Raw genomic sequence first — 22,850 nt, 5'->3', positions numbered from 1 at the left:
CCAAGCCATTGGAGGAGGCATAGTTGTGGAAGGAGGATGAGACGAGTCCGATACGGCACCACATGCATCGGTCGGTAAAGCTTGTTCGAGTTTCTTGTCTTGCATGTTCATGTTCAAGAGAGAATCGATGAACTGCCTCGAGCATAGGCGACGGCGCCTATCCTTGCCCCGTGTTAACGGCCTTGCCTGCTTTGTCCTTATCACATCATAGAATAACGTAGGGACCATGGGAGAAATCATTGAAAGTTACCGGCATCAAGAATTGGCCCTTCAAGTGTACAGACCGTTTATGGATATCACATCAAAGAAGACAATCTGATAGAATCGAGTAGAAGCGCTTCTTCTAAATGCACCTCTTCGATACATTAGAATCGGCCCATCTTAGCAGGGCGAAACAGCAAACATCCCTGAGACGCCAATGTCGGCATTTGCTCTGTGATCATGGCGGCAACATCGTCCACTGTCGGGGGATGCTCTGGCCACGGATGTCTGGTAACCAGCGGAGGGATAACAACACTGAGAGAATCTTCATCATCGGAATCAGAGTCTTCGAACCTCAGCCCGAATTTGTGGGCATCCCAATGGATATTTTTCACCTCGATGAACAACAGGAGTTGTTGAAGAGACGGAAACTGTGAGCTGGCGAGAAGTCTATCGAGACTAGCCCAGAAAGGAAGCTCTTTGTAGGATGGGAGATCGTCGGCAGTGTTCAGGGTGAACCGCGTCGTGATGCATATTTTTCGAAGGTTTGGGAGCGTGACGTGGTGGAGAAGACGTTCGATGTCAACTAAACAACCTGCATCATTGTTGATATAACGATTTATGGAGTGGATATCCAGGGTATCAAGCGCTATAAAGCTGCTCAACGCTCTCTTCGAGATGAAGTGTTCTGCATGCATATTGAGCACAAGGCGATTGTGCAAAAGAATCAATACGCTCACCTAGCATATAATTGACGTGCACTTCCGAGGTATGCTCCCATGTTTCAATATTGAGCCGTAGACGTTTGATCCCTGCACCGACCGAATTGACAAAAGAATCGATGTAGGAAAAAGATTGAGGTCCCATAAGATCGCGTTTTGTCTGGAATGATGCCCAAGATAAGGTGAGGTCGATGAGATCACCAAGATCAAAGGCTCCTCCCAAAAGCCAAGAGACGATATACGGGCTTTCAGTGGGGTCTGGGAGCTTCAGATTCCTTAGCCGTTTCGGAACGGCGTCGACGTGATTATGAAGTGAAGGACCAATCGGTTCTCCGGTAGGACTTCTTACCTCCATATCCGTGATATGGAGGCCCCTCAGGTTGACCGATTGCGACATGAGATCCAACAGATCCGTTGGTTGGCTGAAAATCACGTCGTGCATTTCCAGCCACTCCAGCCGTGTAAAATGACATAGAATCTCTATCTCCCTCTCGCTTGGTAAGAAAAAATCATAGATTTTCAGATACTTGATATTTGGAAGCTGGCGTACGAGCTTCAATATCGCAGGGCCTTCGAGAAGTGGAGGTTGGACTTCGACAAACGATGCAGAATCTATTTTCCCCCAGTTTCCGCCCCATATGTTCAGGCGAGTGACATACTGGGCGAGGTGAGGATATATGGCAAATTTTCGGTTCCAAGGGAGGCAATGGGATTCGAGAGATAGTGATAATTCGGAAAAGACAAAGGGTTGGGCAAGCTGACGCCAAGCACGACAGACAAGACAGCATGCCCTAAGATCATCGCGGCACCCGCATATGTATGTCAGGACTTCCAACACAAGTTCTGGAGGAATGGGTGTCATGAAAGTACTTTTGCCAAACATGAGACCTGGAAGCAGAGGAACACTTGAGTAGGCAAGCTCACCCAAGAAGATAAACACAAGCACTTCGCCCAGTGTGTAGTGAAATTCCAGAAGTTCTGGTCAGTAAGACGCAGGGAAGCGTGTGGGCACCTATGGACACTAAAGACGATGGTGGTTTAGGTGGGGACGCGTTGATGGCGTGAGAGTCATCAATCCTGTCAGCTTTTCGGCCCGTGATTCCAGGCTTTCGTTCTCCACCAATTTTGGTGAGTCGTCATCATTTCTGACGGTATTGTTGAATGCTTTTATCCTAAACTCGGACAGATGCTCCACGTCTCTCTGACTGTACTCTCAACCGAAACATCCTTCCATTACATAAGACCTTGTGGAACCAAATCACCGCCTGCTTATTAAATTCGCACTCTCGTACCTTATCGCCAACCAGCCGACGTGGTTGCACGATGAAACTCGCTAACAGGCACCTTACGGTTGCATGGTTCATTATGCGCTAAATCGAAGCAATCAACATGCAAGAGGACTTCATTGCACAAAACGTAACGATATCATCTCTGATGCATAATCACCCAAACCCGGCCCCTTCTGCTTCGACGTCTTTCAACTCGGCTTCGAAAAGTCTCCCCACCTTCTCCTTCACCACATGCGAGTTGAATGGTGGTCGTGACGGATAATTCCCGATACAACGGCAGTAACAACCACAATAACTGCAGTAGGTTGAACCTTGGGTTTGTTGTTGATTACCATCCGTGAAATTTGACTCTCGTATGTGTTCAAGCCTCAGTGCTGTGCTCAAGCCGACCTTTTCCCCCTCTTCGAGGGACACCACTTCTACACGAGTTGCAAGTTCCTCACATCCGGAAGAAATCCATTGCCCGACCGAATATTTTCTCCCAAGAACGATCCTATCCGCGGGAGATATCTCCGATAAACTGCTCGTCAAACGTTCGATGGCAGTTTTCCTCACAGTCATCCGCCATAAGCTGGAAAGTGCGAGAACGGACACCCAGCCGTTTACAGATAACTCAGGCTGTTTCGCGGTATCTCTGTTGCACTTTGGTCAGGATGCCTTGCACTCGAAGATTGGGTCCTTACATTGGATGAAGAACCTGAAGCAGTCGTTCGAAATCTATTTTCTTGATACCCGCTAGCTGGATGGGCCTATCGTCGGTGACACCCTCGGGTTCACTGCCACCTTGAGGGAGAGATAGCATCGAATCAAACGCCTCTGATTTTCCGACCAAATGGTGCTTTGGTACTCGGAAAAGGATGTCTTCGACCTACAGTCCTCATGAATGAAATCTCTATCATCAATGTCTCAAAACAGAGTTACTTGTAGAACGATGTTCTCCCAGTAATAGTCCTGGCTGCGACTGGGCGACGGTGATATTGGTATTGGATCTGATGGCTCATCGAGGGATGCGTAGGGCATGGCGACGAATTTGTCGAGCAAGCGCCAATACTGCACATTATATGAGCCGTACCCAATTGAATACTGGTTCTATGATCCCACAAGAGGGCTGTACAGTGTATTTCTGGTGGTCACAACACATGACCAGTTTCTGGCACCAACACTTCCTCTAATGGGGTGCACCTCCAGGCGCCCGGTGATGAGCATCATCGTCACATGCGGTGCCCCAATTAGATCTGCGGCTCGAACGACATTCGAGCACGAAGCCATCCTTAGCTGGAGCCTCAGACAATCAGGGGGATCAAATATCAGCAAGAAAAAGGCAGAACATGTACAGCGAGGTGTCAACTTGTCGTCCCGGTGAATTCCGATAAAGCAAACCAGTGTTAGTAAATCAATGAATTACTCTCCGGCATTTCTTGTCGCAATGGCGATGTAGGCATCAAAAATACGCGTGATCTGTCCGTGCTAGTTGGTTCAACTCTTTCTTCTCTTGAAGTTCTTTGTGTACAGTGTTTGACTGCGACTCGCTACAATACAAAATGTAGGCGTTTAATTTATTGTTCTCCCAGCTGTAGTACTGAAGGTATGCTTGAACTCAGTTGCGATAAATCATCAAGTATGAAACTGCGTACTGTTCTGAAGTAAAGTCGTCGAATCGAGACGATTAGTGGATAGGATTGATGTGGAACAGGAAGGCGTATGTAGGGATGAAAATTCTCTTTAAGAGAAAGACGGCACACCAAGGTGCGTATACTATATGCCTGACATCGCGTGTGTGTCTTCCGTAGACGAGGTCACTTTGACTACATCAAGCGCGTCGACCGCCAGGAGGAGGGGAGTTTTCAAGCCTAGACAATCGAAGCAACGTACGTACACTTTACCGCTTGCCTCGTATATACATATCCCTTCCACTACGCATGACGTCGCAATCCCTGGAGACCAAACCGCGTCCAATGCTCTGATTGACGCCGCGTACACTATAGAATAGGTGGCTATGGGTTTGGGAACTTCAAGTGATGGCTAGTCTCGCAATAAAGGACATAGCTAGGCTATAGCTCTTCACGTCTTGTTTAACATGGCGTCAGCTCTCTTCTCTTTCGGTGAAGATTTCCTTCTCATGAAGTCTTTCTAGGGCGGCCTTTGCCGTTGTTATCGCTATTCCAGCGGCTACACCCATAGAATTCAAGAACGACGCAAAATATGCATTCGGTCACCTTGAAAATCGTGAGTTTCTTCGTCCCTATTGACATTATGTCTTCGGTGGGCTGACGTCTTTTGTATTTCCAGACATCCCAACGGATTTGCGTTCTTCATGAGCTTCTTGGCCCCCCTTTGGGCAATAGGTAACTGTCGTTTCTTCTTAATGAACGTGTTAGTCTTAAGAGCACGTCCAGGTGGCTTTGATGCTCCCATGCATATATATGAAGAAGCAAAGAATGCACGTACTGCCGTACCGTTCGCAATCATGAGCGCCACTGGTCTTGGATGCATTCTTAGTTTCGGTTAGATCATCTTCTGTTCTGAATTCATCCTACTTACTAGACATTACAGCTGTTAACATGTTTGGTCTAAAGCATGGGTACAGATCTAGTATCCATCTTTGCTAGTCCCATAGGACAGCCGATGGCAACCGTGAGTACAACAAGTTCATCATGACTCCCCAGATGCATTTAACTTCTCTTCAATAGTCTGGGGACCAGGGGCACTATCGCGTTCTGAGTATTCATAATCATGAATTTGTAAGACTTCATAAAGAATTAATTAGGATCACTTTCATCTGTTCTTTAGGTATAAGTATAGCGTCAATGGACCTCGTATGTATCCATGGTTGCTTCCAGTGATCCGGTTGTTGACAATCATGCCATTGTTCAACTTGACGATGATCGTAGCTCATTTCAGCTTCCCAACAAACCTGTGTTTTCTCCCGCGACGGCGCTCTTCCCTTGTCGGCAGTCTCGTATCAGATAAATTCTCACACAGGCACGCCTACGAACTGCGTCTGTGTTTGCGTCTTTATTGCCGCCATGTTGGGCCTTTTATCGTTTGCAGGTTCCGCAGCAATCGGAGCCATCTTTACCATGGACATACCCAGCCGTCCGGAATCTTCGAGATATCATGCAGACCCCCAGAAATCAAGATGCAAGGAGCGAAGCTGGCGGCCGTGACACAGGCCACAGCCTACAGAATAATCGGAAATATCAAAATGCAAGCGGATACGTACCAGGACAAACTTGATAGAAGGGACACTAACGAAAACGTAATGTTGGCCCTAGCCACCGCTGGAGAACAGTGCAAAGCCGAGATTACAAGAGAGCAATTGTCGACCTCTATCTGATGAAAAGACTTCAATAGATCAGCCCGATTCTCCATGTGGATGTTACTGCGCGGTGTCGATGAATATGCGGTGGGGGCCGGGGCAACACTGGAGACACATCAACAGCTGCGAAGATAGAGTTGAGTGCCAGACGTGCGGCACTGAGGAGAACATAGACCATATACTCACCAGGTGTGATGCTCCGGGCCAGAAGGAAATATGGGAGCTTGCCCAACAGCTATGGAAACAGAAAACCAAGACTGACTGAACTATTACAAAGGGCATTATCATGTCATGTGGCATTCAGCCGCCAAACATGCATAGAAGCCAGACCAAGCGAGGAACAGAAAGGTTCCACTGAATTTTAATATCGGTCGGCGCGTCTTGTCTGGAAGATCCGAAATGACCGTGTTATAAATGATAAACCACACTATACGGCGCGCGAAATAGAACAAAGATGGACACACGCGATAAATCGTCGTATGAAACTAGACAGCATACCATCAGATCAAAAGAAATTCAAGAGGAAGGCGATACAGAAATCCCTTGTTCTGAAGACATGGCAGGGCACGCTTCTGAAAGAAAGCTCCCTCCCCGAGGACTAGACAAGGGAAAACGGGGTTTTAGTGGGTATTGTTAAGTGAACAATGATGGTGTGATACCAAAAGGTTCTCAGGCCGCCACCGGAGCTTGCTTGATCGAGTCCCACATGAGACTTGTTCGAGGACGCGCGGAAGGATGTGCATAAAGGGCATTTACCTCGTATGGTCAGCGCTTTATGAGACACCTCCCACCAAGGAATAACCTACCACATGTCATATATTATGCTTATGATTCTCACTCGCGAGGCTACAAACCTCGCTTCATTAACGGGCTGAATACAGCGTCCTTGACGCCCCATTCTGCTAGTCGGAAAGCTCCTGCTGAGTAGGGTGTATGAAGCCACAAAAAAAAAGATATCATGCAGTTGACACCACCAATTTTGATTCAACAGGTAAAGATCTGCGGCAGTTTCCGTTCCCAGCAAGGCCCTGGGCGCCGGCACCGCGGCGGACACTTGTGTTGAAGATGAACTCGCGAATCAGCCGCTGCTCAGGATATGGACAGAAATCGATCTTGCGATGAATTGGCTTGCAGGGTAGATAGATGGTAAGATCTCCCCGAAATTGAAGCCGGCAATTGCCTCGCTTACAGTGTTACACTAGCGCTGTGTGATCGCCGTAAGGAAGGAATTACAAATATCTTCTTTTCCTTAACCAACATTATCTTCCTTTACTTCATCGTTATTGTTCCACGTTTGGGCTCTGAGCTCCCAAGACTCATCAAATAAGGCGGCAAAGGTAATATGGCGGTGGAAATGAGAAGAAAGGGCGAGGTACGTCTCAGACGCGTAATCTGCCTTGCTGTGCGTCCTCATCATTTAGGTTTCGCTGCAGAAGGAGCAAGAACATGAGAAGCTGTATTAAGCGCCATCAACACAGCAATCCTATACCCTGCGTCGTGGAACCACCATCGATATCGGTGACACCTGTCTCCTGTGAGAAACGCGTTCCACTGAGAGTCATCTGAAATGGCGGCGACGAATCATATGCAAGTTGAATCGCTGTTGGCTGTTGTGTCAATTCAGTCGACCTCGCCTCGAGGCTTTGTACCCCCTGCCCACCAGACCTTTTACGCGCGTTCTATCTGGGGGGGGGATTGGTATTGAAAACCTAGGGAGTGTACCCCAACTCACTTAGACTCGGAGTTGGGTCCGGCCTCGAGGACGTGCATCAGATATCGTATTGCTGCGCTGCACGGTATGGGAGTGGGAACTGAGCTTTGTTTGAACTCGATCTCAGCCACAATGTTGATGAACAAACTAGTGAGTCAATCTATGTTAGAGTGTTCAATCATCTGATACTTCTAACAGTCGAGCACGCGTACGTACTACGTAACGTGTGTCCAGAGTCGCAAGAAGGCAGTGTTCCGCATATGACTTGTAGTCGAGTCCCAGAACACGATCCATCAGGAAGAGGGGCCCGAGGCGCCTATGAGGTTTATATAAATCACTGAAAGGTTGTATGATGAGTCTGTTCATCATTCTCACACTTTATCTCTGTCCTCTTAACTGCTACTCTCATGTCTGGACCAGGCGGACAGCGTCTTGGAAGGCTTAGAAACCATGAGCAATATTATCTGAACGGAGGCGACGTATACTTCCTAGTAGGCGTAGCTCTCATCTCCAAATGAAGCTCGTATTAACGAAATCCGCCTAGGTGGATGAATACGTATTTCGCGTCCATCGCATATTCTTTGAGCGAGAATCCCCCAGATTCCAGCAGATGTTCGATCATCCAGCACCCCCCGGGGAGCGACCTGCAGGTTCCTCAGCTGGAACTGCCTTCAAGCTCGATGATGTGAATGCAGAGGACTTCTCCAAGTTCCTTTGGGTCTTCTATAATCCGTGAGTTCAGCCTACCTTATTACCCGAGGGCGAAGATTCACTGTGTTTATTAGAAAATACTCCATATACGACGCTTCAGTCGACGGCTGGCATGCTATCTTGCGCCTCGCATCCCTCTGGGGGTTCCCGGAAGTGAAAGCTCTCGCAATCCGTGAACTCGAGCGCAAGCCGATGGGCTTGGTCGATCGCATCGTCCTGTATCAGGCATACAACGTTGATCTGGACATCCTGACCCCGCTCTATGCGAAACTCTGCTCTCGCGACGAGCCTCTAACCAAAACCGAATCGCAGAAACTCGGTGTCGAAACCATTGTCCTCATCTTCCAGGCTCGGGAGCGCCTTCGTTCGTCCTCGCGTGACGGAGTGAAGAGTCCTCTGCCGGATGGCATCAACTCTCTTGACGTGTTGCAGGTTGTTACCGAGGTGTGGCAGGGAGACGATACGTCGTCGAACCGTACATCAGGTGGATGGGTGATCATAAATTCGTTCTGCTGTACTTTTGCTTACTCATTCCGTTGTTGCTGTTAGGATCGAACACCGATACTCGGCAGGGTACCACCTCGGCGCGCCAGGCGAACGGATCTGCGGGCGGCCAGGATGGCAGGCGCGGCGGCGCAGGACGACAGTGATCGTCCTCCGCCTGTGACCCAGGTTGACAACGGTGAGTTTCTATTGTCGTGTTGAGCCCTGCTTGCCTGAATATCTACTGACAGACACGCTGTTCGTGCCTTCTCAGACTCTCACAAAACAGCTAACGGTTCGGGTGAAGCGTCTTCTGTCGGTTTCGAAAGGAAAGAAGGGTTAGGGCACGAGACCGACAGTCGCGGTGTGGCGAACCCTATCAATTCTATCCCTGATTCTGAGAGGTTCCGAACAGATTCCCCGCGTCCGCCTGGGTCATGGGTAGCATAGTTTTCGCTCACTTTTTGTATGCACTTGTAACATCATGTATCGTCCCATATCAACGTTTCTAAATACCATACACCGCGTACAGCCTTACACAATCCCTCAGCATGGATAAATCGGGTTCCTGAAAATCAAAAAATAATTTGATGACAGGACAATTGCATCCGCGGAATAGGCAAGTCGCTTTGCAGGGTTTAGCGTGCGCTGGTACGACTCGATCCATGCGCCTGCTTCATGTGTGACCGGAATGCAGTGTTTTAGGTGAAGAGAACGTGTGAGGCTTACGTTTCCTTCCAAACATGCGCCCTTCGTACGTTCGATCGAATCGATGGCAAGCAATATGATGGAGATATACTCATTGCCGGAAGACATGTGTCATACACGTGTAGGTGGGCGATTCTGGATTCAAAAGCCTCGTCTCCCACCCCTCGACTTCTCAGAAACCCCCCTTCCTCCCTTCCCCCCTTCCCCTCGATGGCCAGTCAGCAGGATAGCAGTTTCGTTGCCCTTAGGCACCATGACGAGTACCATCTCTCAGGCGGGGACTTGTTCTTCCTCGTGTGTTGTCTAATCGACTGCGCCGGAGTTCAGTTAACTGACATTATCTAGGTCGAGCAATACCATTTCCGTGTCCATCGATACTTTTTCGAGCGAGAATCCACATTCTTCAAACACCAGCTGGCAACGCCAGCCTCTCCAGGCGAAGAACGTCAAGGGACTTCGGAGGGAACCGCCATCGTCCTAGACCACGTCACCCCTGCAGAATTCGCGAGATTCCTATGGGTGTTCTACAACCCGTCAGTCGTGAAGTGTGTTTTTTCCCGTCACCCAGCTCTAACGTCTAACCACAGTAAATACTCGCTCTACGATGCCTCTGTCGAAGACTGGGCGATCATTCTCAAGCTCGCGGATCGATGGTGTTTCCCCGAGGTCAAGAACCTTGCCGTCCGAGAGCTGGAAAAGCACCTCATGGACGATATCGACCGAATCGTTGTCTACCAGAAATACAATGTCGACAAGCATCTTCTGATCCCCCGTTACGCCGCCCTTTGTGCGCGAACGGAGACCCTGACGCTGGCGGAAGGAATTCGGTTGGGCATGGAGACAGCGTTGAACATTGCTCGGGCGCGAGAATGTGCTCGTTCGCCGTCCGTTGACGGACTGCGCAGTCCCACATCCGTCGCACTCCCATCCGAGGAGATGCACGGCATCATAGTAGACTTGTTCAGTATTTCGGAGGCGCCTGATTCCGTATCGAAGGGCCAAGAGAATGGTTCGTCAACGGCATCGTCTTCTACAACAGGTGGATCGGTGATACCATCTTGTCCATATATGCTTCTTCATACTCATATTGATATATTATAGGAGATGCGGCAACCAAGAACACCTCTAACGGAGACTCCTCCCCCAAGCCAAACGGGAAACCCGCCAACAACGCTGACAAAAACGGACGAAACAGTCCTGTCACCGGTACCGGCCGTAGAGGGGGACGAAAGTCCTGATGAGGTCGCATTTGAAGCTGACGAGAACGAAGAATACTGGGATGACACAGGCTCGGATTCAGACACTCATGTCGATAATGCTGGTGTGGATAGCGAGAAGGTTTACGGTGATGTTGATGATGGTCCTGTTGAAAATGTTGTAGATCCTCAGGACAATGATGACGCTCGTGATTTGGACAAACAGCTACATGACCCCACTCCCGACGCAGGCGTTGGAGATGCCCCACCCGAGAGTAGTGCGCAAGACAGCAGAGATGACAATGATGCTGGTGCTTCGCATGAAATCAATGGCGAACCTGATCACGGAGATGGCGGGGGAGATGGACAGGATGATTCTAGTATTCCATCTAACGAGGAAGTGGAGAAAGACGGGGAGCAAAGTACTGACGTAACTCTTGATGCTACCTCGGAGGTGGCGGAGAGGAAAGAAGATGACGGAAGCGTTCCCATTGGAGAACCCGTATCTTTGCCCAACCCGACTGTCGATTCTTCTTCTGTACCTGAAACCCGGGCTGATGCTGGTCATGGGTCCGGCGACGACTTTCCATTTGACTTTATTGAACCGTCTGGACTAGGGTCTATGCCCAAGTTCGATTTCAATTTTGATTCCACATTTGATCACATTGATATTCCCAATATCACCGTTCATTCTCCTACTGCTTCTCACGCTGGAACGGAGGCTGGGGACGAATCTATCGAAGCAGGGATGGATACTAAGGGTAGGGACCAGGAATCAGAAGGGGATGCGAAGGATGCCGCGGTGTCATCTTCTGACACCGTTACGGATGCTGGTGGGCCTGAAGGCGCCCTGACGACAGAGCCTGATGCCGGAATTGCGGAGGGTACCAATGCAGAGGGAAATGAAGACGATGCTTCTAACGGTGATGACCCCAACCACACCCCTCCTCCTTCTGACGAGACCACTCCTGAAGCGGAGGATGATGATAACGGCGCCGCATCGGGAGATGATAGCAGTGGGATTACCGACCCTCTTGCTCCCGAATCTAAAGCCGACGAAGCGACTCCCAAACCAGAAGAGAGCAGTAGCACCGCAGAAGGAAACAGCGACGATTCCCCTGCTCTTCCTACGCAAGATTCTAGCGCAAATGAGACTGCTCCTAAACCAGAGCACGACGGGGAGCCATCCACCGTACCCGCCGACGAAGATCCTGCCTTCCCACAGACAGCCAAATCGACAGAAGAGGATGTGGGGACGGACACCAAAGTGCCGTTCACTGCAGACACACCCGCGTTTTCAAGTGATCCTCCTGCCGATAGCTCTTCTCCTACCTTACCCCCGCTACCGCCTGATGACGATCTCCTTGAAGGCCATGACACTCCTGGTAGAACCAGAAGGCCTACCTTGAGTATTGATACAGCTCAATTTTGGGGAAAAGACGTGCTTGGACCAACGCATGCTGGTCATGCAACTGGGGAGAACGGAGATGGTCAGCCTGCCGATGCAGAAGAGAAGGGGGCCACTCCGGTGGTGAACCCAATCGAGCCTCCGCCCATTGTTCAGGATGACGTTCCCACTGACTTGGATCCCTTGGTAATGGCTGCGAATCTCGCTCTGCCTGAGGAATCAGAGAGTGAAGACGATCCAAATGAACAGTTTTATGACTCGCCTGAAGGTCCTGCTGCGCTGTGACAATCCTAATTCTGTAGTCTCGTTATAATCCCGTTTATCATATGTAGCCCTTTATACTCATTAGGAACCACCATAACATATATAATATATTCATCCTACCGTCATTGATTCACAGCTAATACGCTATACATAAGTATCGTCCGCGACCTCGGAGCAAACCAACCTGTTGTCCAGCATAGTAGCCGTCGACCCACTTGTGACATCTGAAGCTTAAGTATTAGCGTAGTCCATCTCTTGCACACCGAGCGTAGATTCTTTCAAGAATTGAATATTGAGGGTTTCGACATAGCAGTAAGCCTTAAGAGGACAATCGCGTCGTGGAAGGTCACGTGATGTTTAGGGCAGGTCCGTCATTGCTAGTCATCGTTCATGTACTAGCGGTCGTCGGTCGACGACTATCATACCTTGCTTAAGCGGTGTTCATCCCCATCCCAAATTTGTAGAATCCAACTTATGTGAGGCACACTTTGAAAATAATCATACACCGCCATAATCATACATACATGCCTTTAAGAGAATCCTGCTAGTTACTAGTGGGTGAGGGCCAGCTCATACGGTGGCAAATCCGAGTCCTATTTTCTGTCACACTTATTCAGGAAATCGTGTACGGTACAGGAAGGCATCAGGCGATCCTTGCCCATGTTGATAACATCGATGGACCCTTCATTGACAGCCAACTACATCTCCTTTCTCACCGGACGTTCATACGTCATGTCGGGCCCAAATTCTCACCTGCATCCGTCTGCATGTCGAAGGGCATATTTCGAACCAAGCGTCTTCTTCCCTGACACCGGGAATTGCGTGCATGAGACGAGACCAAGCTAAAGAAACAGTTAGTACCCAGAATGGTTCGAGATATGTCCATACGTACCCACTCCTGCAGATCCGCTGCCGTCATTACATTATTTCATCCCGAGTCACCACCTGCACAGTGTACATGGTGCCGGCCGTGCTCGCTGGATGACGATACGTCGTCTCAGCACAAAAATCGGTCTAGGGGGAGTTGGTGTTCATCAGCGGAATCAGGCTACACGAGGGTGAGGAATGAGGAGACTTACTATACCGCCCGTCTTGCGCAACATAACACCCTCAAGTTCCACATACTCCTCGCCTTGCTTGCCGGAAGAAGATCCATTGTCTCAGCGTAAAATCGGCTTCCTCGTGCTACAGAAACGTTGCCATTGTTGGGAACACGAAATTTCATGCTTTGTGTCCTCCCCAAGGCAGTCGTTGGAGGGGGAAGGGTCGTGTTGATTTGCAGGATCAAGATCGAGCTATGCAAAGGTCAGTACATTCTTAAATGCCTGTACACAGACTTACCACTACTTTCATCTGTCATGCGAGGCATACTACTAAGCTTGCTCACCGAACGAAGATACGTGATCTCGGTGCAAAATCGGGTTCTTCGCCCTGCAAAATGCTGGCTGCTGATGGGAACACGAATCGTCGCACACCGCGTGCTCTCCAGGGCAGTCACTCGAGGGGGAGAGGTTGCATTGGTCGGGGGGTTCGGAATTGAGCTATGAGACGGTGAGTATATTCCTAAATGCGAATCAAGAGATTTACCATTACACCCCCCAGGGCCCACACGTCAAGTGCTGCACACTCCTACACTTGCTCTCTGAACAGAGATACGTCGTCTCGATGCAAATTCAGCTCCCTCGTGCTGCGAAAACCTTGCCATTGTTGGGAACACGAAATCTCGTGCTTTGTGCCCTCCCCAAGGTAGTCATTCGAGGGGGAGAGGTCATGTTGATCGGCGGGATCGAGATCAACTATGAGAATGTTAGTATCCTCGAATGCGAGTGAGGAACGGGGAGACTTACTACTATGCCCCAACCCGTCATGCATGATATACCCCCAGGTTCTCTGCACTCCTGGCCTTGCTCGCCGGACCAAGATCCGTCGTCTCCATGTAAAATTCGTTTCTTGATCCTGGAAAACGCTGGCTATGGTTGGGGACATGAATTGTCATGTTTCGTGTACTCTCTGGGTAGTGGTTTGACAAGGACAGGTCGTGTCGATCGGATGGCAGTTGCCAGCGACATAAAGAAGCAGCGATGAAGCGTAGCTTTCGGGAGAAAGAGGATGAAGCCGGGAAAGAACGGTGCACGAATAGAAAAACTCCCATGGGCAAAGCCCAGGGGACAGAGCGAGATAGTCGGCAAACGCCGCCATCAATTGATTCCACGAATAGATTTTCCCACGGGTCATTCCCAACTGCATAATAACCGAGATATCCTATATTCATAGGACTCGGAACCTGAACTGATTACATTTAAGCACGAACTTTCTTCGCCTCACCTCTTTCAATGTCCACAATTTTCCGCTTAGGCTTTGTACTCTTAAGGTTGTCATTTCCTACTCAGTGCCAGTGATCAGTGGATATGTGTACAGTGTGAGGGATGAAATACGCAGACATACCTGCTAGGGCTTCGCACCGTACCGTATACGGTATACGGCCGTATAGCCACGGTACAGTGACGGGCGACGGCTGATCCGTAACCGTACCATCAATGCTCTTAGAACTAGGTTGACGGTACGGTACGGGTATATAGACGGCCGTTGAATAATACATACCTGATATTTGGGGCTTCGGAGCAGCTCCAGGTCCTGCCATGGGCACGTCGTCATCTGCATCGTGATAAAAATTGAATTTCGAGGGGGATTTCAAGTTTCCATTGGCATCGAGGGCACACTGATCTGTCATGATGCTCAGAATGTGGTTGTAAGTCTGCGAAAAAAGGACCATTATATACTCTTTCGTGAACTCCTCTGGCTTAAAATTCAGCAGTATTTGACAGGTGCACAGGCCAGCGGGGGGCAAATTATTGCGCAATATGTGTGGGTAGTCAAACTCAAAGGATGAAACAGTAGTAGAATAGAGGCAGCAGAAGCAGGAAATAGAAAGTATTCTATGCTGGTAAGGGTTAGAGCTTGAGTAGAGCGAGTGAAAGAAGATCGGGTGGTAGCGCTGAAGAGCTTGCGGTGCCAGCACATCGTGGTACGATGTTAAGTGTATGGCAAACACGTGTACAGTGTGATCTGATGACAGTTATTTTTAGATACATACACGGCCATCGATTACCGTATGACGGCCGTGTTTATACGGTTGCTAACGGTATACGGGATGTCCGTATACCGTCCGTCTCTGGGCAAGTTATTTCGCCAGATGGAACGGGCACGGTACCCGTATGACGGCACCCGTATAACCGTACTATACGGTGACGGTGCGAAGCCCTAATACCTGCAGGGCACGGCGGGGTAGTCGCATTATCTGTTGCAATGTTGAAGCGCACATATGGCTCAGTCCCACTATTCAACACATGGTGTCTAATATTATGGTCGGTACATCTCCATACAAATTGTTTATATCCACCCCATCATCGAGATTTGAGGTTTTCAAGTAGATCTGCCAACGTTGGAAGTGGCAATAAAGCACAAAAGATATAGATGATATCAAGGGGGTTGCGGCCTGGCAAGCCGGCACATCGGGTTGGTTGGTTGGTCGGTCCAAAAGGTCCTTAAAAAATTTTTGCCCCCCTCTTGCAAAATAGCATCCAGAGACCCTAGACGCTGCTGGAGGTGTTTATTTCAACTGATATATAATATTCATAACCTAACATGGCCCGAAGAGCGCCGGAAAAGCGGTCAAGACGATGTCAAAGGCTCAAAACGCCAATGGCATGCTGCCAGATATTGGCAGGATTAGTGAGAATTGAGTTACCAGCTGTAAAAATATTTGGTCGAGTTCGATGGATCCAAAATTGGAGGTGTCTGTCATGTACAGTAGGACAGCGTTGTTGCTAGCAGACAAGAATTGTATACTATCAGTGTTTAGATCGAGGATGAGAGGACTAAGTAGGCGGAAAGCTTGCACTGGCGGATGACTCCGACACGGAGTGATTACATGATGTTTCCTTTGTGGGTATGTTTTCCCACGGCGGTCGGTCGGTCGGTCCATCGAGGCCTTAAAAATTTTTTCGACCCGATATGATTTTTTCGGTTTTTGCGACCCCCTTGGATGATATGCCGAGTTTGTCTTTCTAATGCAGATGGAAGATAAGCACAAATATCATTGAGGTTTTTGAGGGCAGTAGCTATGTCCAATCTTGCCATTACCGGTAGATCTAGAGGATTTAATATGTTGGCGATTTGATATCCGTTGTGAAAAGACATTCGATGCATGATGGAAAGGGTGAAATTGTCAGCGATAAGGATTTTGATTACGTGTGGAGAATGATGTCATATCACGGGAAGACCATGGCTTGTGTAAGCGAAGATTTTAGACCTAGAGAGACCTTGACAAGCAAGGTAATTTGTCTTTTGCACCACCACTACGATGACCGTACATCCTATAGGTAATGTGGTGTAGGCTTGCTCGCCATCCCTCCTCTACGCAATGCTGCCCTAAAATTCACAGAACTGTGTTTGTATTGAACTTTTCGTACTCAGATGTCTGACGTCAGTGATTGCCGGAGAGCTTGGTCCTGAAGCTAGGGCATCACTAGATCGCTCTTAAAGACGTACCACCATCATCTACCTGCTTTGTGAACGTCATTTCTCTCATGATGGAGGCCAAAGACCTTCCTTTTGATATTTTGCCCCCCATCTTGGACCAGTTGGCGGACCGCCATGATTTGTGTTCGTGTGCAATAGTCAGCAAAATGTTCAATAGAGCAGCAACGCCATTGCTGTATGAAACCCTCGACTCGCAGATAATTTCATCGAAGGTGCGTGCACCGAGACACCGAATAAACACAGCATCATCAGTTTTTAGGGTTTCTCTTGTTTTGGATTTCTCTTTGACATTCAAAAGTTGTTAATATATTTCTCCTAGGGTCTTCTTCGACATCCCTCTATGACTTTGAATCAACGGCCAGAGCTTGCACAATATGTGTGCCACATCACCGAGACAGGTAGGCATATTTACCTCTGAGTCGGATTTGATTTATGGTTGACGGATGTTCATATTACTAGGCGCGGTGCATTGCGGGCATCTTCCTGGTTATCCCAATATAACTCGAGACGCTCTAATTGCGGTATCTCGCTGCTCTAACCTTCAGTCAATGACATGGATAGACGATAGTTCTACTGCAAACTCTGTGTTATTCGCGTTTATGAACGCAATACATAACCTTCCTGTTCGCGAGCTGACCATCCGGACGCTCAGCGACTTTGGAGAGGAGGTCTGGCAGACACTCAAACAACGCGCAGGTTTGCGGAAACTATCCCTGTGGTGTATGGACGGTCCTCCTCGCGTCCTTGAAGACTGGTCTAACATTCTCGGCGACACACTCACACATTTGGAATTAGGTGTAAGTACCTCTCAAGTCTTCCTATGGCTCCTGAAACCGCACATTAACCACGACCTTGTCTCTCTCTATCTAGCGATGCGCGGGGGTTCCACCAACGATACTTATCACAGTGCTCTCTGATCTCCCTCTTCTCAAGGATTTGAGGTTGAAGGGAGCGCAGTCTCAATCGATCCCAATGGTGACGACGTACCTTCCGAGCTTGGAGACACTCGATACGGAATATCTTCATTCCAATGGTAGAATGCAAGTGGATCGACCCATACCCGTGATAAAGAACCTTACTGTGCGATCCCATTCAATGGATAACATGGGCCCTAATAATCTGTGGCCTTGGATGCTAAACCTCGTTCCAAAACCCGGACTGGAGTCTCTTAAACTTCACGCATTCACCGTAAATATGGGAAACATGAGTATCCCGAGGGTGTTTATTCTTGACTTAGCGAGTGTCCACAGTCAGACGCTGAAGCATTTTATTGTCGAGGATTTGCAAATGACGCTCACCGACGTGGAGTGCTTATGTGTCAAGTTTCCCGAGCTCCAGACCCTTGTATGCATGGTGGCGAGTTCGGACATTGTGAGTTCCGCTAGAATGTAGTTTCAGTGGACTAAATTCGAGGTTAGACTTCCATCGCCGCTGCCATCGAGCCTGCGATAAATCTTAGGACACTAAGACTTCAGATGCCGTGGCTACTTACTGAAGGCTTCATTGATCGCCACGGTCTTTTCAATGCATATCAGGCCAAGGATATGATGTTACGATATGAACGATCCGTGTTGCGGGTGATTGAACTTGGTTCAACTTTGTATACAGTAAGTATCCTCTATCTGACGACAGAGATGATGGGCTTACCTGGTTTTGAGGGCAAGTGGATACTCCGCCACGGACAGCTGGTATTTGAAGTCTTTGAGAACGTTAGTGAAGATAAATGGCGTACCTGAGAGGCGAGTTGTTATATTTTATGACATAGTGTACCGAAACAATGGATATAACGCCATTCGTTGCTCACCAAGGTGTGCCCGACCTAAACAAGCATCCTGACGTTGTCAAAGCCAGTCCTTGAAGCTTCAAGCGTCTACGTTTACTTACCACCTATCCTAGTCGGTCAACGCTCCGCAAGAAAACTGCCCACTTGGCTCCTCTATCTCTCCCGGCGGATCGAATGCAGCACTCCTAGTAAACAGTAGCTATTTCGGGCTAAGCGAAAACCGGCGAAATTTGGTGGATAGCATATGAAATTTGACGATGTCTCTTGGCCACAGCAAATGAGTCGGGATTCCCTTTAATGGTAAAGCCGACGGACTTTGCTGTGATCAAAAGACTTCGTTCAATTTCTTTCCTATTTCAATTGTTTTCCTTGTATTTCGACGGACGGAAATTAGTCACCTGCCGTGAGTGTGCAGCATAAATATACCCCACTTGTGAAATGGTCCGGTGAATCCATCGATGCGACAGCTCGCGAGAAGTTGGTCTCCTGACGTACGATTTGGTGCTGCCGCTGGTGCAAGCCATAGGCACGGATATATTCTATGGCATCCCATCTTCGTAATCACGGGAGTTCTGGTTCCGAGATACAATTCACAAGTCCTATATCAAGAGTTGGAGATATGCAACCTTTATACGTTCATCTTCAAGTCTGGTTACAGTATGACTTCTCCAGAGATTCGCACCACCGCAGAAGAGTATAAGGATCGATATCCTGACATCGAATATCTCGAAATCTCACGTCCGGACGTCCATCCGTTCTACGTCTACAACGGATTCCAACCCGGACAAACCATTCTCGAGAAAGGCCACGTTCGAGCTCCTGGAAAGAGAGCATTCGGCACCGATGTTATTTTCGATCGAGACGTTGGCATTCTTATGCGTGACGGCATCACCATTTATGCAGACATTTTTCGTCCAGCTAACTTGGACAAAAAAGTGCCTGCTATTATTCCTTGGAGTCCATACGGAAAAACGGGAAATGGTAAGCTTCGTTTAATATATGATATCTTATTTAACTGATACGCTAAATGACTGTAGGTGTGCAACGCTATGACGTGATGGCGCCGTTTCGAGCAGGCATTGCAAACGATCGAACTTCTGGTTACGAAAAGTTCGAAGTGAGGACCTATCGAATTCACTAGTTGTAATCGCTAACGTGCTACAGGCACCGGACCCAGCAGAATGGTGCGAAAGGGGATACGCGATTATTAACATTGATGCTCGAGGTGCAGGAAATTCTGAAGGAGATATCTCATTCTGGGGAATCCAAGAAGCTGAAGATATCTATGATACCATCGAGTTCCTCACGAAGCAGCACTGGTGCAATGTTTCTGTCGCAATGGCGTAAGACGTATGTTACCTCAGTGCTATGCATGTGTATTGACGCCTCTCCAGTGGAAATTCTTGGCTGGCTATCTGTCAAATCAATTTTGCGTCACGACTTTCACATCCGGCATTGAAAGCCATTGCGCCTTGGGAATGCTTGACTGATCCTTATCGCGACATCTTCGTCCGAGGAGGAAAGCCTCACCTCGAAGCGTTCAACGGGCTCATCGTGAACGGAATGGCAGGACCAAATGGGCTGGAGAATGCACCAGCCATGGTACGGAAGAGACCGTTGTATGACGACTACTGGCGTGAGAAGAATATCCCTGTGGAAAATATCGACGTACCCATGTACATCCTTGCATCGTACTCCAGTGGGCTGCACACGAGGGGTTCTTTCCATGCGTTTAGGGCGGCAAAGACAAAAGAGAAGTGGCTGAGGGTACACCCATATCAAGAATGTGAGTTGCCGTCCATGATTTCTGCCGCCTGCGGAAGGAGGACCGTCGTTGACTCTCTGCTTCTTGCCCAGGGTATGATCTATACCGCCCGGAAATGAATGACGAGCTGCAGCGTTACTTCGACTACTATTGTAAGGGAATCGACAACGACTGGCCAGGCTCGACCCCTCCCGTTCGCCTCTCGTTGCTAGGGTTTAACAACAGTCCAGCAAAAACAGTGGTCGAGAGACCGGAGCAATTTCCCCTCGCGCGTGCCCAGAACCAGATCTATTACTTGGACGGTGATTCCAAGTCACTGAGTCTATCTGCCGTCTCCCACGAGAGCTCGACGACCCACAATGCCCACAGTCTGACAGCTTCAAGTGTAAGTCGAAAACCTCCGTTCCATTCTTTTCCGCTAACCTTTGTTCTGGCCCTGGATGCAGGATTTCACATTTTACTTCACCAAGGCTACGGAGCTCTCTGGATATCCTAAAATCAAGATTTGGATGTCCTGCAAGGAGCATGACGACCTGGACGTCGCTGTTCAAATACAAAAAATCGACGCCAAAGGCAATCTCCTCGAACATCTCAACTACCCCTGCCCAGTTCCTGTTGAGGAAGTGCCGAACGTCAACACGGCGAAAACGCTCGGTCCACAAGGATTCCTTCGGGCATCGCATGGCGTCAGCCTCGATTTGAGCAAGTCAAGCGGCAATGAATTGTTTTACGCTCACGACAAACGCGAACCGATCCTTCCCAAAGGTAAAATTGTGCCGCTGGAGATTCCCCTTTGGCCAATTGGTATGGTATTTGCTGAGAATGAGGGCATTATGGTCAGAATTTCTGGGCATAACATGAACTATCCCGAAACGGAGATTCTTGCATTGAAGGAGCCTGTGGATCATAATGTCGGGTATCATACTATCCATACTGGTGGGAAGTATGACAGCCTCCTTGTCTTGCCGGTTATCAACGCGTAGAAACTTGGTAGGGCGTGCAGGTATGGATGTTATAAAATACACGTGTATACATGTGTAAATATTGTAGCTAACATCCACTGAACTGCGGCAATATGGATAGGGTGGCGTGAGAATAGTGGCACGCGTCGGGCTTGTTTGAATCGAGTTTACACAACTATTTGTGGTACTACTACCATCAACTTGAATCGACAAGAAATCTAGCAAATTCGCTACAATGTCCTCTCGAGGTCAATCGCTCTCTCTTTCTTTTATCTCTTACTTATCAACAACACAAAATCACAGTAAACGACCTCCCTGCTGAGCTTATCGACAAGATTGTCTCGTGTAACAGTGATGATACGGCGTCGTTACGCGCCTCGTCTTGCATCTCCAGACCCTGGCGCGCAGCTTCTCTCCCGTACCTCTTTTCTTTTGCCCTTTTCTCGTCGCACAAGGATTTTGCCCGTTGGCGCACTATCCACTCGTCCTGTCCCTTTTTCCTAGATTTCGTCCAGACAGTCAAGTATGAACCCGCACAAGATGAGGCGCTCTCAAGACTAGTCACGAACGTTCTCACGACACTTCCCGAAATGGCGCATTTTAGGGCCCTTGCAAATGTCATGACACACCCGCCCAACTACTCCCCACTCCCTCCGGACATCAACATTTCTTGCATGCCAAAGGCACGAAAGCTTTTATGGGATACCCTTCTTCCTTACGGAGTCAGCGTCACTCCAGAAACACGCCAATTCATATCGGCTTTCCCTGCCATCCAAGACCTTCATTTCTCTGGACCATTCTCCAGCACTTCAAACGGCATAGAGTTTCTTTCGCTTTTCAAAAACTTGCAAAAACTTGAGTTAGATGGAATAGCATTTGTGGGTGGACTTTCCCCGCAGGCCTTCAAATATTCAGGAGACATGTCGGCGCTCAGAGATTTCTCTATCAGAGACTGCCGTATGCCCGCGGATTGGATCGTGGACAACATTTTTGCGGTTTCGCCTCCGAAGAACCTTCGGCGCATTACCTGTGAAAGTACTAATTCCCCCTTCTCCCCCAAGGCGTTCGCTCGTCTCTTAGACCTGGCATCTGATTCACTGGAGGAATTTGCGTTCACACCGCCAATTAAAGCCACAGCCGAACGTAAGCTTCTTTGATGGTTTTTTGCTGAGTACTCATCTTCATCCTTGTGACAGCCGACTGGCTCCGCCTTCCTCCCTTTTCCAAACAGTCTTTCAAAAGGCTCCACTCTCTGACCTTTGTCACTATCCAGCTTGGTTCGGAACCATTTGACCCGGCGTTCACACTGCAATGGTGTACGACGGCACTGAAAATTATACCTTCGGCTCCCAAATTCCGGCAGCTTGTCATGCATACCTATGCCCCATCAGTTTAAAGAAATAACGAAGGAAGGATTTTTCAACTGGGATCATTTGGCGGAGGCGGTATCCCGGCTGTATCCCGAGCTGAAGGAGTTCGTGTTCCGGGTGTCCATGGAGTACAACTTTGGAGAGAAAATGAAAATCGCATTGGAGAAAAGGCTGAAGAAGCTCTTTGGGATGAGAGAGAGACTGGTTATTGACTGGGGTAGGTTCCTCAGATTCCTACCATTCTATTTCTGACTTGTGCATTGGTAGTTGACGAAAACCCATCACATGATGATTCGGCCTCTGATTTGGAGTCGGATTCTTACTGATTGTTTGCTTGTTCTTGCCTCTTGCTCTAATAGCGTATATACTGATATCTGTCGAACCTGGAGCAGAAAGGTTGATCTGACACGATATGT

The 22,850-nt window shown here is 48.7% G+C and overlaps 11 protein-coding genes across 11 annotated transcripts; 7 read left to right on the top strand and 4 right to left on the bottom strand.

The window, feature by feature from the left end:
• Nucleotides 1-255: 255 nt before the first annotated feature.
• Nucleotides 256-1,966, bottom strand: EV420DRAFT_305047 (uncharacterized protein). The gene is made up of 3 exons (XM_060481611.1): nucleotides 1,848-1,966; nucleotides 942-1,792; nucleotides 256-889 (listed from the first exon to the last, which is right to left on the bottom strand). Exons 2-3 carry the CDS (start codon nucleotides 1,783-1,785, stop codon nucleotides 366-368), a joined length of 1,368 nt encoding a protein of 455 aa, XP_060331362.1. The 5' UTR covers nucleotides 1,786-1,792; nucleotides 1,848-1,966; the 3' UTR covers nucleotides 256-365.
• Nucleotides 1,967-1,985: 19 nt separating this feature from the next.
• EV420DRAFT_1763588 (uncharacterized protein) lies at nucleotides 1,986-3,304 on the bottom strand. Its single transcript, XM_060480746.1, has 4 exons — nucleotides 3,134-3,304; nucleotides 2,896-3,080; nucleotides 2,066-2,846; nucleotides 1,986-2,026 (listed from the first exon to the last, which is right to left on the bottom strand). Exons 1-3 carry the CDS (start codon nucleotides 3,230-3,232, stop codon nucleotides 2,366-2,368), a joined length of 765 nt encoding a protein of 254 aa, XP_060331361.1. The 5' UTR covers nucleotides 3,233-3,304; the 3' UTR covers nucleotides 1,986-2,026; nucleotides 2,066-2,365.
• Nucleotides 3,305-4,624: 1,320 nt separating this feature from the next.
• On the top strand, nucleotides 4,625-5,485 carry EV420DRAFT_304924 (uncharacterized protein). The gene is made up of 4 exons (XM_060481608.1): nucleotides 4,625-4,716; nucleotides 4,766-4,846; nucleotides 4,903-5,028; nucleotides 5,104-5,485. The coding sequence occupies exons 2-4, from the start codon at nucleotides 4,790-4,792 to the stop codon at nucleotides 5,377-5,379; spliced, it is 459 nt and encodes a 152-aa protein (XP_060331360.1). The 5' UTR covers nucleotides 4,625-4,716; nucleotides 4,766-4,789; the 3' UTR covers nucleotides 5,380-5,485.
• Nucleotides 5,486-5,556: 71 nt separating this feature from the next.
• Nucleotides 5,557-5,837, bottom strand: EV420DRAFT_1538499 (uncharacterized protein). Its single transcript, XM_060473011.1, has one exon. The coding sequence runs from the start codon at nucleotides 5,829-5,831 to the stop codon at nucleotides 5,592-5,594; it is 240 nt and encodes a 79-aa protein (XP_060331359.1). The 5' UTR covers nucleotides 5,832-5,837; the 3' UTR covers nucleotides 5,557-5,591.
• Nucleotides 5,838-5,902: 65 nt separating this feature from the next.
• Nucleotides 5,903-6,133, top strand: EV420DRAFT_1269519 (uncharacterized protein; the record flags this gene model as incomplete). Its single annotated transcript, XM_060467509.1, has 1 exon — nucleotides 5,903-6,133. A coding segment is annotated over one exon (231 nt), but the record flags the coding sequence as incomplete, so codon positions are not given.
• A 1,325-nt stretch (nucleotides 6,134-7,458) lies between these two features.
• EV420DRAFT_1538481 (uncharacterized protein) lies at nucleotides 7,459-8,980 on the top strand. The gene is made up of 4 exons (XM_060473010.1): nucleotides 7,459-7,733; nucleotides 7,787-7,974; nucleotides 8,028-8,635; nucleotides 8,688-8,980. Exons 1-3 carry the CDS (start codon nucleotides 7,650-7,652, stop codon nucleotides 8,500-8,502), a joined length of 747 nt encoding a protein of 248 aa, XP_060331357.1. The 5' UTR covers nucleotides 7,459-7,649; the 3' UTR covers nucleotides 8,503-8,635; nucleotides 8,688-8,980.
• A 249-nt stretch (nucleotides 8,981-9,229) lies between these two features.
• EV420DRAFT_304722 (uncharacterized protein) lies at nucleotides 9,230-12,308 on the top strand. Its single transcript, XM_060481607.1, has 3 exons — nucleotides 9,230-9,438; nucleotides 9,490-10,191; nucleotides 10,246-12,308. Exons 1-3 carry the CDS (start codon nucleotides 9,355-9,357, stop codon nucleotides 12,031-12,033), a joined length of 2,574 nt encoding a protein of 857 aa, XP_060331356.1. The 5' UTR covers nucleotides 9,230-9,354; the 3' UTR covers nucleotides 12,034-12,308.
• A 1,403-nt stretch (nucleotides 12,309-13,711) lies between these two features.
• On the bottom strand, nucleotides 13,712-14,885 carry EV420DRAFT_1763584 (uncharacterized protein). Its single transcript, XM_060480745.1, has 3 exons — nucleotides 14,458-14,885; nucleotides 14,338-14,394; nucleotides 13,712-14,274 (listed from the first exon to the last, which is right to left on the bottom strand). The coding sequence occupies exons 1-3, from the start codon at nucleotides 14,783-14,785 to the stop codon at nucleotides 13,877-13,879; spliced, it is 783 nt and encodes a 260-aa protein (XP_060331355.1). The 5' UTR covers nucleotides 14,786-14,885; the 3' UTR covers nucleotides 13,712-13,876.
• Nucleotides 14,886-16,339: 1,454 nt separating this feature from the next.
• Nucleotides 16,340-18,611, top strand: EV420DRAFT_1538449 (uncharacterized protein). The gene is made up of 7 exons (XM_060473009.1): nucleotides 16,340-16,766; nucleotides 16,874-16,952; nucleotides 17,014-17,351; nucleotides 17,425-17,925; nucleotides 17,973-18,161; nucleotides 18,213-18,293; nucleotides 18,363-18,611. Exons 1-6 carry the CDS (start codon nucleotides 16,602-16,604, stop codon nucleotides 18,288-18,290), a joined length of 1,350 nt encoding a protein of 449 aa, XP_060331354.1. The 5' UTR covers nucleotides 16,340-16,601; the 3' UTR covers nucleotides 18,291-18,293; nucleotides 18,363-18,611.
• Nucleotides 18,612-18,996: 385 nt separating this feature from the next.
• EV420DRAFT_1269597 (Alpha/Beta hydrolase protein) lies at nucleotides 18,997-21,085 on the top strand (the record flags this gene model as incomplete). The annotated part of the gene is made up of 6 exons (XM_060467513.1): nucleotides 18,997-19,318; nucleotides 19,375-19,454; nucleotides 19,502-19,680; nucleotides 19,732-20,123; nucleotides 20,195-20,487; nucleotides 20,549-21,085. 6 exons carry the CDS (start codon nucleotides 18,997-18,999, stop codon nucleotides 21,083-21,085), a joined length of 1,803 nt encoding a protein of 600 aa, XP_060331353.1.
• EV420DRAFT_304406 (uncharacterized protein) lies at nucleotides 21,053-22,563 on the top strand. The gene is made up of 3 exons (XM_060481606.1): nucleotides 21,053-21,312; nucleotides 21,368-22,207; nucleotides 22,261-22,563. The coding sequence occupies exons 1-3, from the start codon at nucleotides 21,300-21,302 to the stop codon at nucleotides 22,458-22,460; spliced, it is 1,053 nt and encodes a 350-aa protein (XP_060331352.1). The 5' UTR covers nucleotides 21,053-21,299; the 3' UTR covers nucleotides 22,461-22,563.
• Nucleotides 22,564-22,850: the final 287 nt, after the last annotated feature.

Source organism: Desarmillaria tabescens, assembly GCF_030435595.1.
Source record: "Desarmillaria tabescens strain CCBAS 213 chromosome Unknown EV420scaffold_15, whole genome shotgun sequence".
NCBI classification, from domain to species: Eukaryota; Fungi; Basidiomycota; class Agaricomycetes; order Agaricales; family Physalacriaceae; genus Desarmillaria; species Desarmillaria tabescens.
This window is presented reverse-complemented; position numbering and strand designations above follow the sequence as displayed.

Coding starts and splice junctions, on each gene's coding strand:
- EV420DRAFT_1763584 (XM_060480745.1), bottom strand. CDS start 14,785: ATGGTCCTTTTTTCGCAGACTTACAACCACATTCTGAGCATCATGACA. Junction 14,395..14,457: donor ACGGTGCGAAGCCCTAGCAG/GTATGTCTGCGT, acceptor GGCACTGAGTAG/GAAATGACAACCTTAAGAGT. Junction 14,275..14,337: donor AATTGTGGACATTGAAAGAG/GTGAGGCGAAGA, acceptor CTATGAATATAG/GATATCTCGGTTATTATGCA.
- EV420DRAFT_1538499 (XM_060473011.1), bottom strand. CDS start 5,831: ATGCCACATGACATGATAATGCCCTTTGTAATAGTTCAGTCAGTCTTG.
- EV420DRAFT_304722 (XM_060481607.1), top strand. CDS start 9,355: ATGGCCAGTCAGCAGGATAGCAGTTTCGTTGCCCTTAGGCACCATGAC. Junction 9,439..9,489: donor GCGGGGACTTGTTCTTCCTC/GTGTGTTGTCTA, acceptor GACATTATCTAG/GTCGAGCAATACCATTTCCG. Junction 10,192..10,245: donor CTTCTACAACAGGTGGATCG/GTGATACCATCT, acceptor GATATATTATAG/GAGATGCGGCAACCAAGAAC.
- EV420DRAFT_305047 (XM_060481611.1), bottom strand. CDS start 1,785: ATGACACCCATTCCTCCAGAACTTGTGTTGGAAGTCCTGACATACATA. Junction 890..941: donor GCACGTCAATTATATGCTAG/GTGAGCGTATTG, acceptor ATATGCATGCAG/AACACTTCATCTCGAAGAGA.
- EV420DRAFT_304406 (XM_060481606.1), top strand. Junction 22,208..22,260: donor AATTAAAGCCACAGCCGAAC/GTAAGCTTCTTT, acceptor TCCTTGTGACAG/CCGACTGGCTCCGCCTTCCT.
- EV420DRAFT_1538481 (XM_060473010.1), top strand. CDS start 7,650: ATGTCTGGACCAGGCGGACAGCGTCTTGGAAGGCTTAGAAACCATGAG. Junction 7,734..7,786: donor GAGGCGACGTATACTTCCTA/GTAGGCGTAGCT, acceptor AAATCCGCCTAG/GTGGATGAATACGTATTTCG. Junction 7,975..8,027: donor CTTTGGGTCTTCTATAATCC/GTGAGTTCAGCC, acceptor TGTGTTTATTAG/AAAATACTCCATATACGACG.
- EV420DRAFT_1763588 (XM_060480746.1), bottom strand. CDS start 3,232: ATGCCCTACGCATCCCTCGATGAGCCATCAGATCCAATACCAATATCA. Junction 3,081..3,133: donor GGGAGAACATCGTTCTACAA/GTAACTCTGTTT, acceptor TGAGGACTGTAG/GTCGAAGACATCCTTTTCCG. Junction 2,847..2,895: donor CTTCAGGTTCTTCATCCAAT/GTAAGGACCCAA, acceptor AAAGTGCAACAG/AGATACCGCGAAACAGCCTG.
- EV420DRAFT_1538449 (XM_060473009.1), top strand. CDS start 16,602: ATGATGGAGGCCAAAGACCTTCCTTTTGATATTTTGCCCCCCATCTTG. Junction 16,767..16,873: donor CGCAGATAATTTCATCGAAG/GTGCGTGCACCG, acceptor TATTTCTCCTAG/GGTCTTCTTCGACATCCCTC. Junction 17,352..17,424: donor TCACACATTTGGAATTAGGT/GTAAGTACCTCT, acceptor CTCTCTATCTAG/CGATGCGCGGGGGTTCCACC.
- EV420DRAFT_304924 (XM_060481608.1), top strand. CDS start 4,790: ATGGGTACAGATCTAGTATCCATCTTTGCTAGTCCCATAGGACAGCCG. Junction 4,847..4,902: donor TAGGACAGCCGATGGCAACC/GTGAGTACAACA, acceptor TCTCTTCAATAG/TCTGGGGACCAGGGGCACTA. Junction 5,029..5,103: donor GTATAGCGTCAATGGACCTC/GTATGTATCCAT, acceptor CGATGATCGTAG/CTCATTTCAGCTTCCCAACA.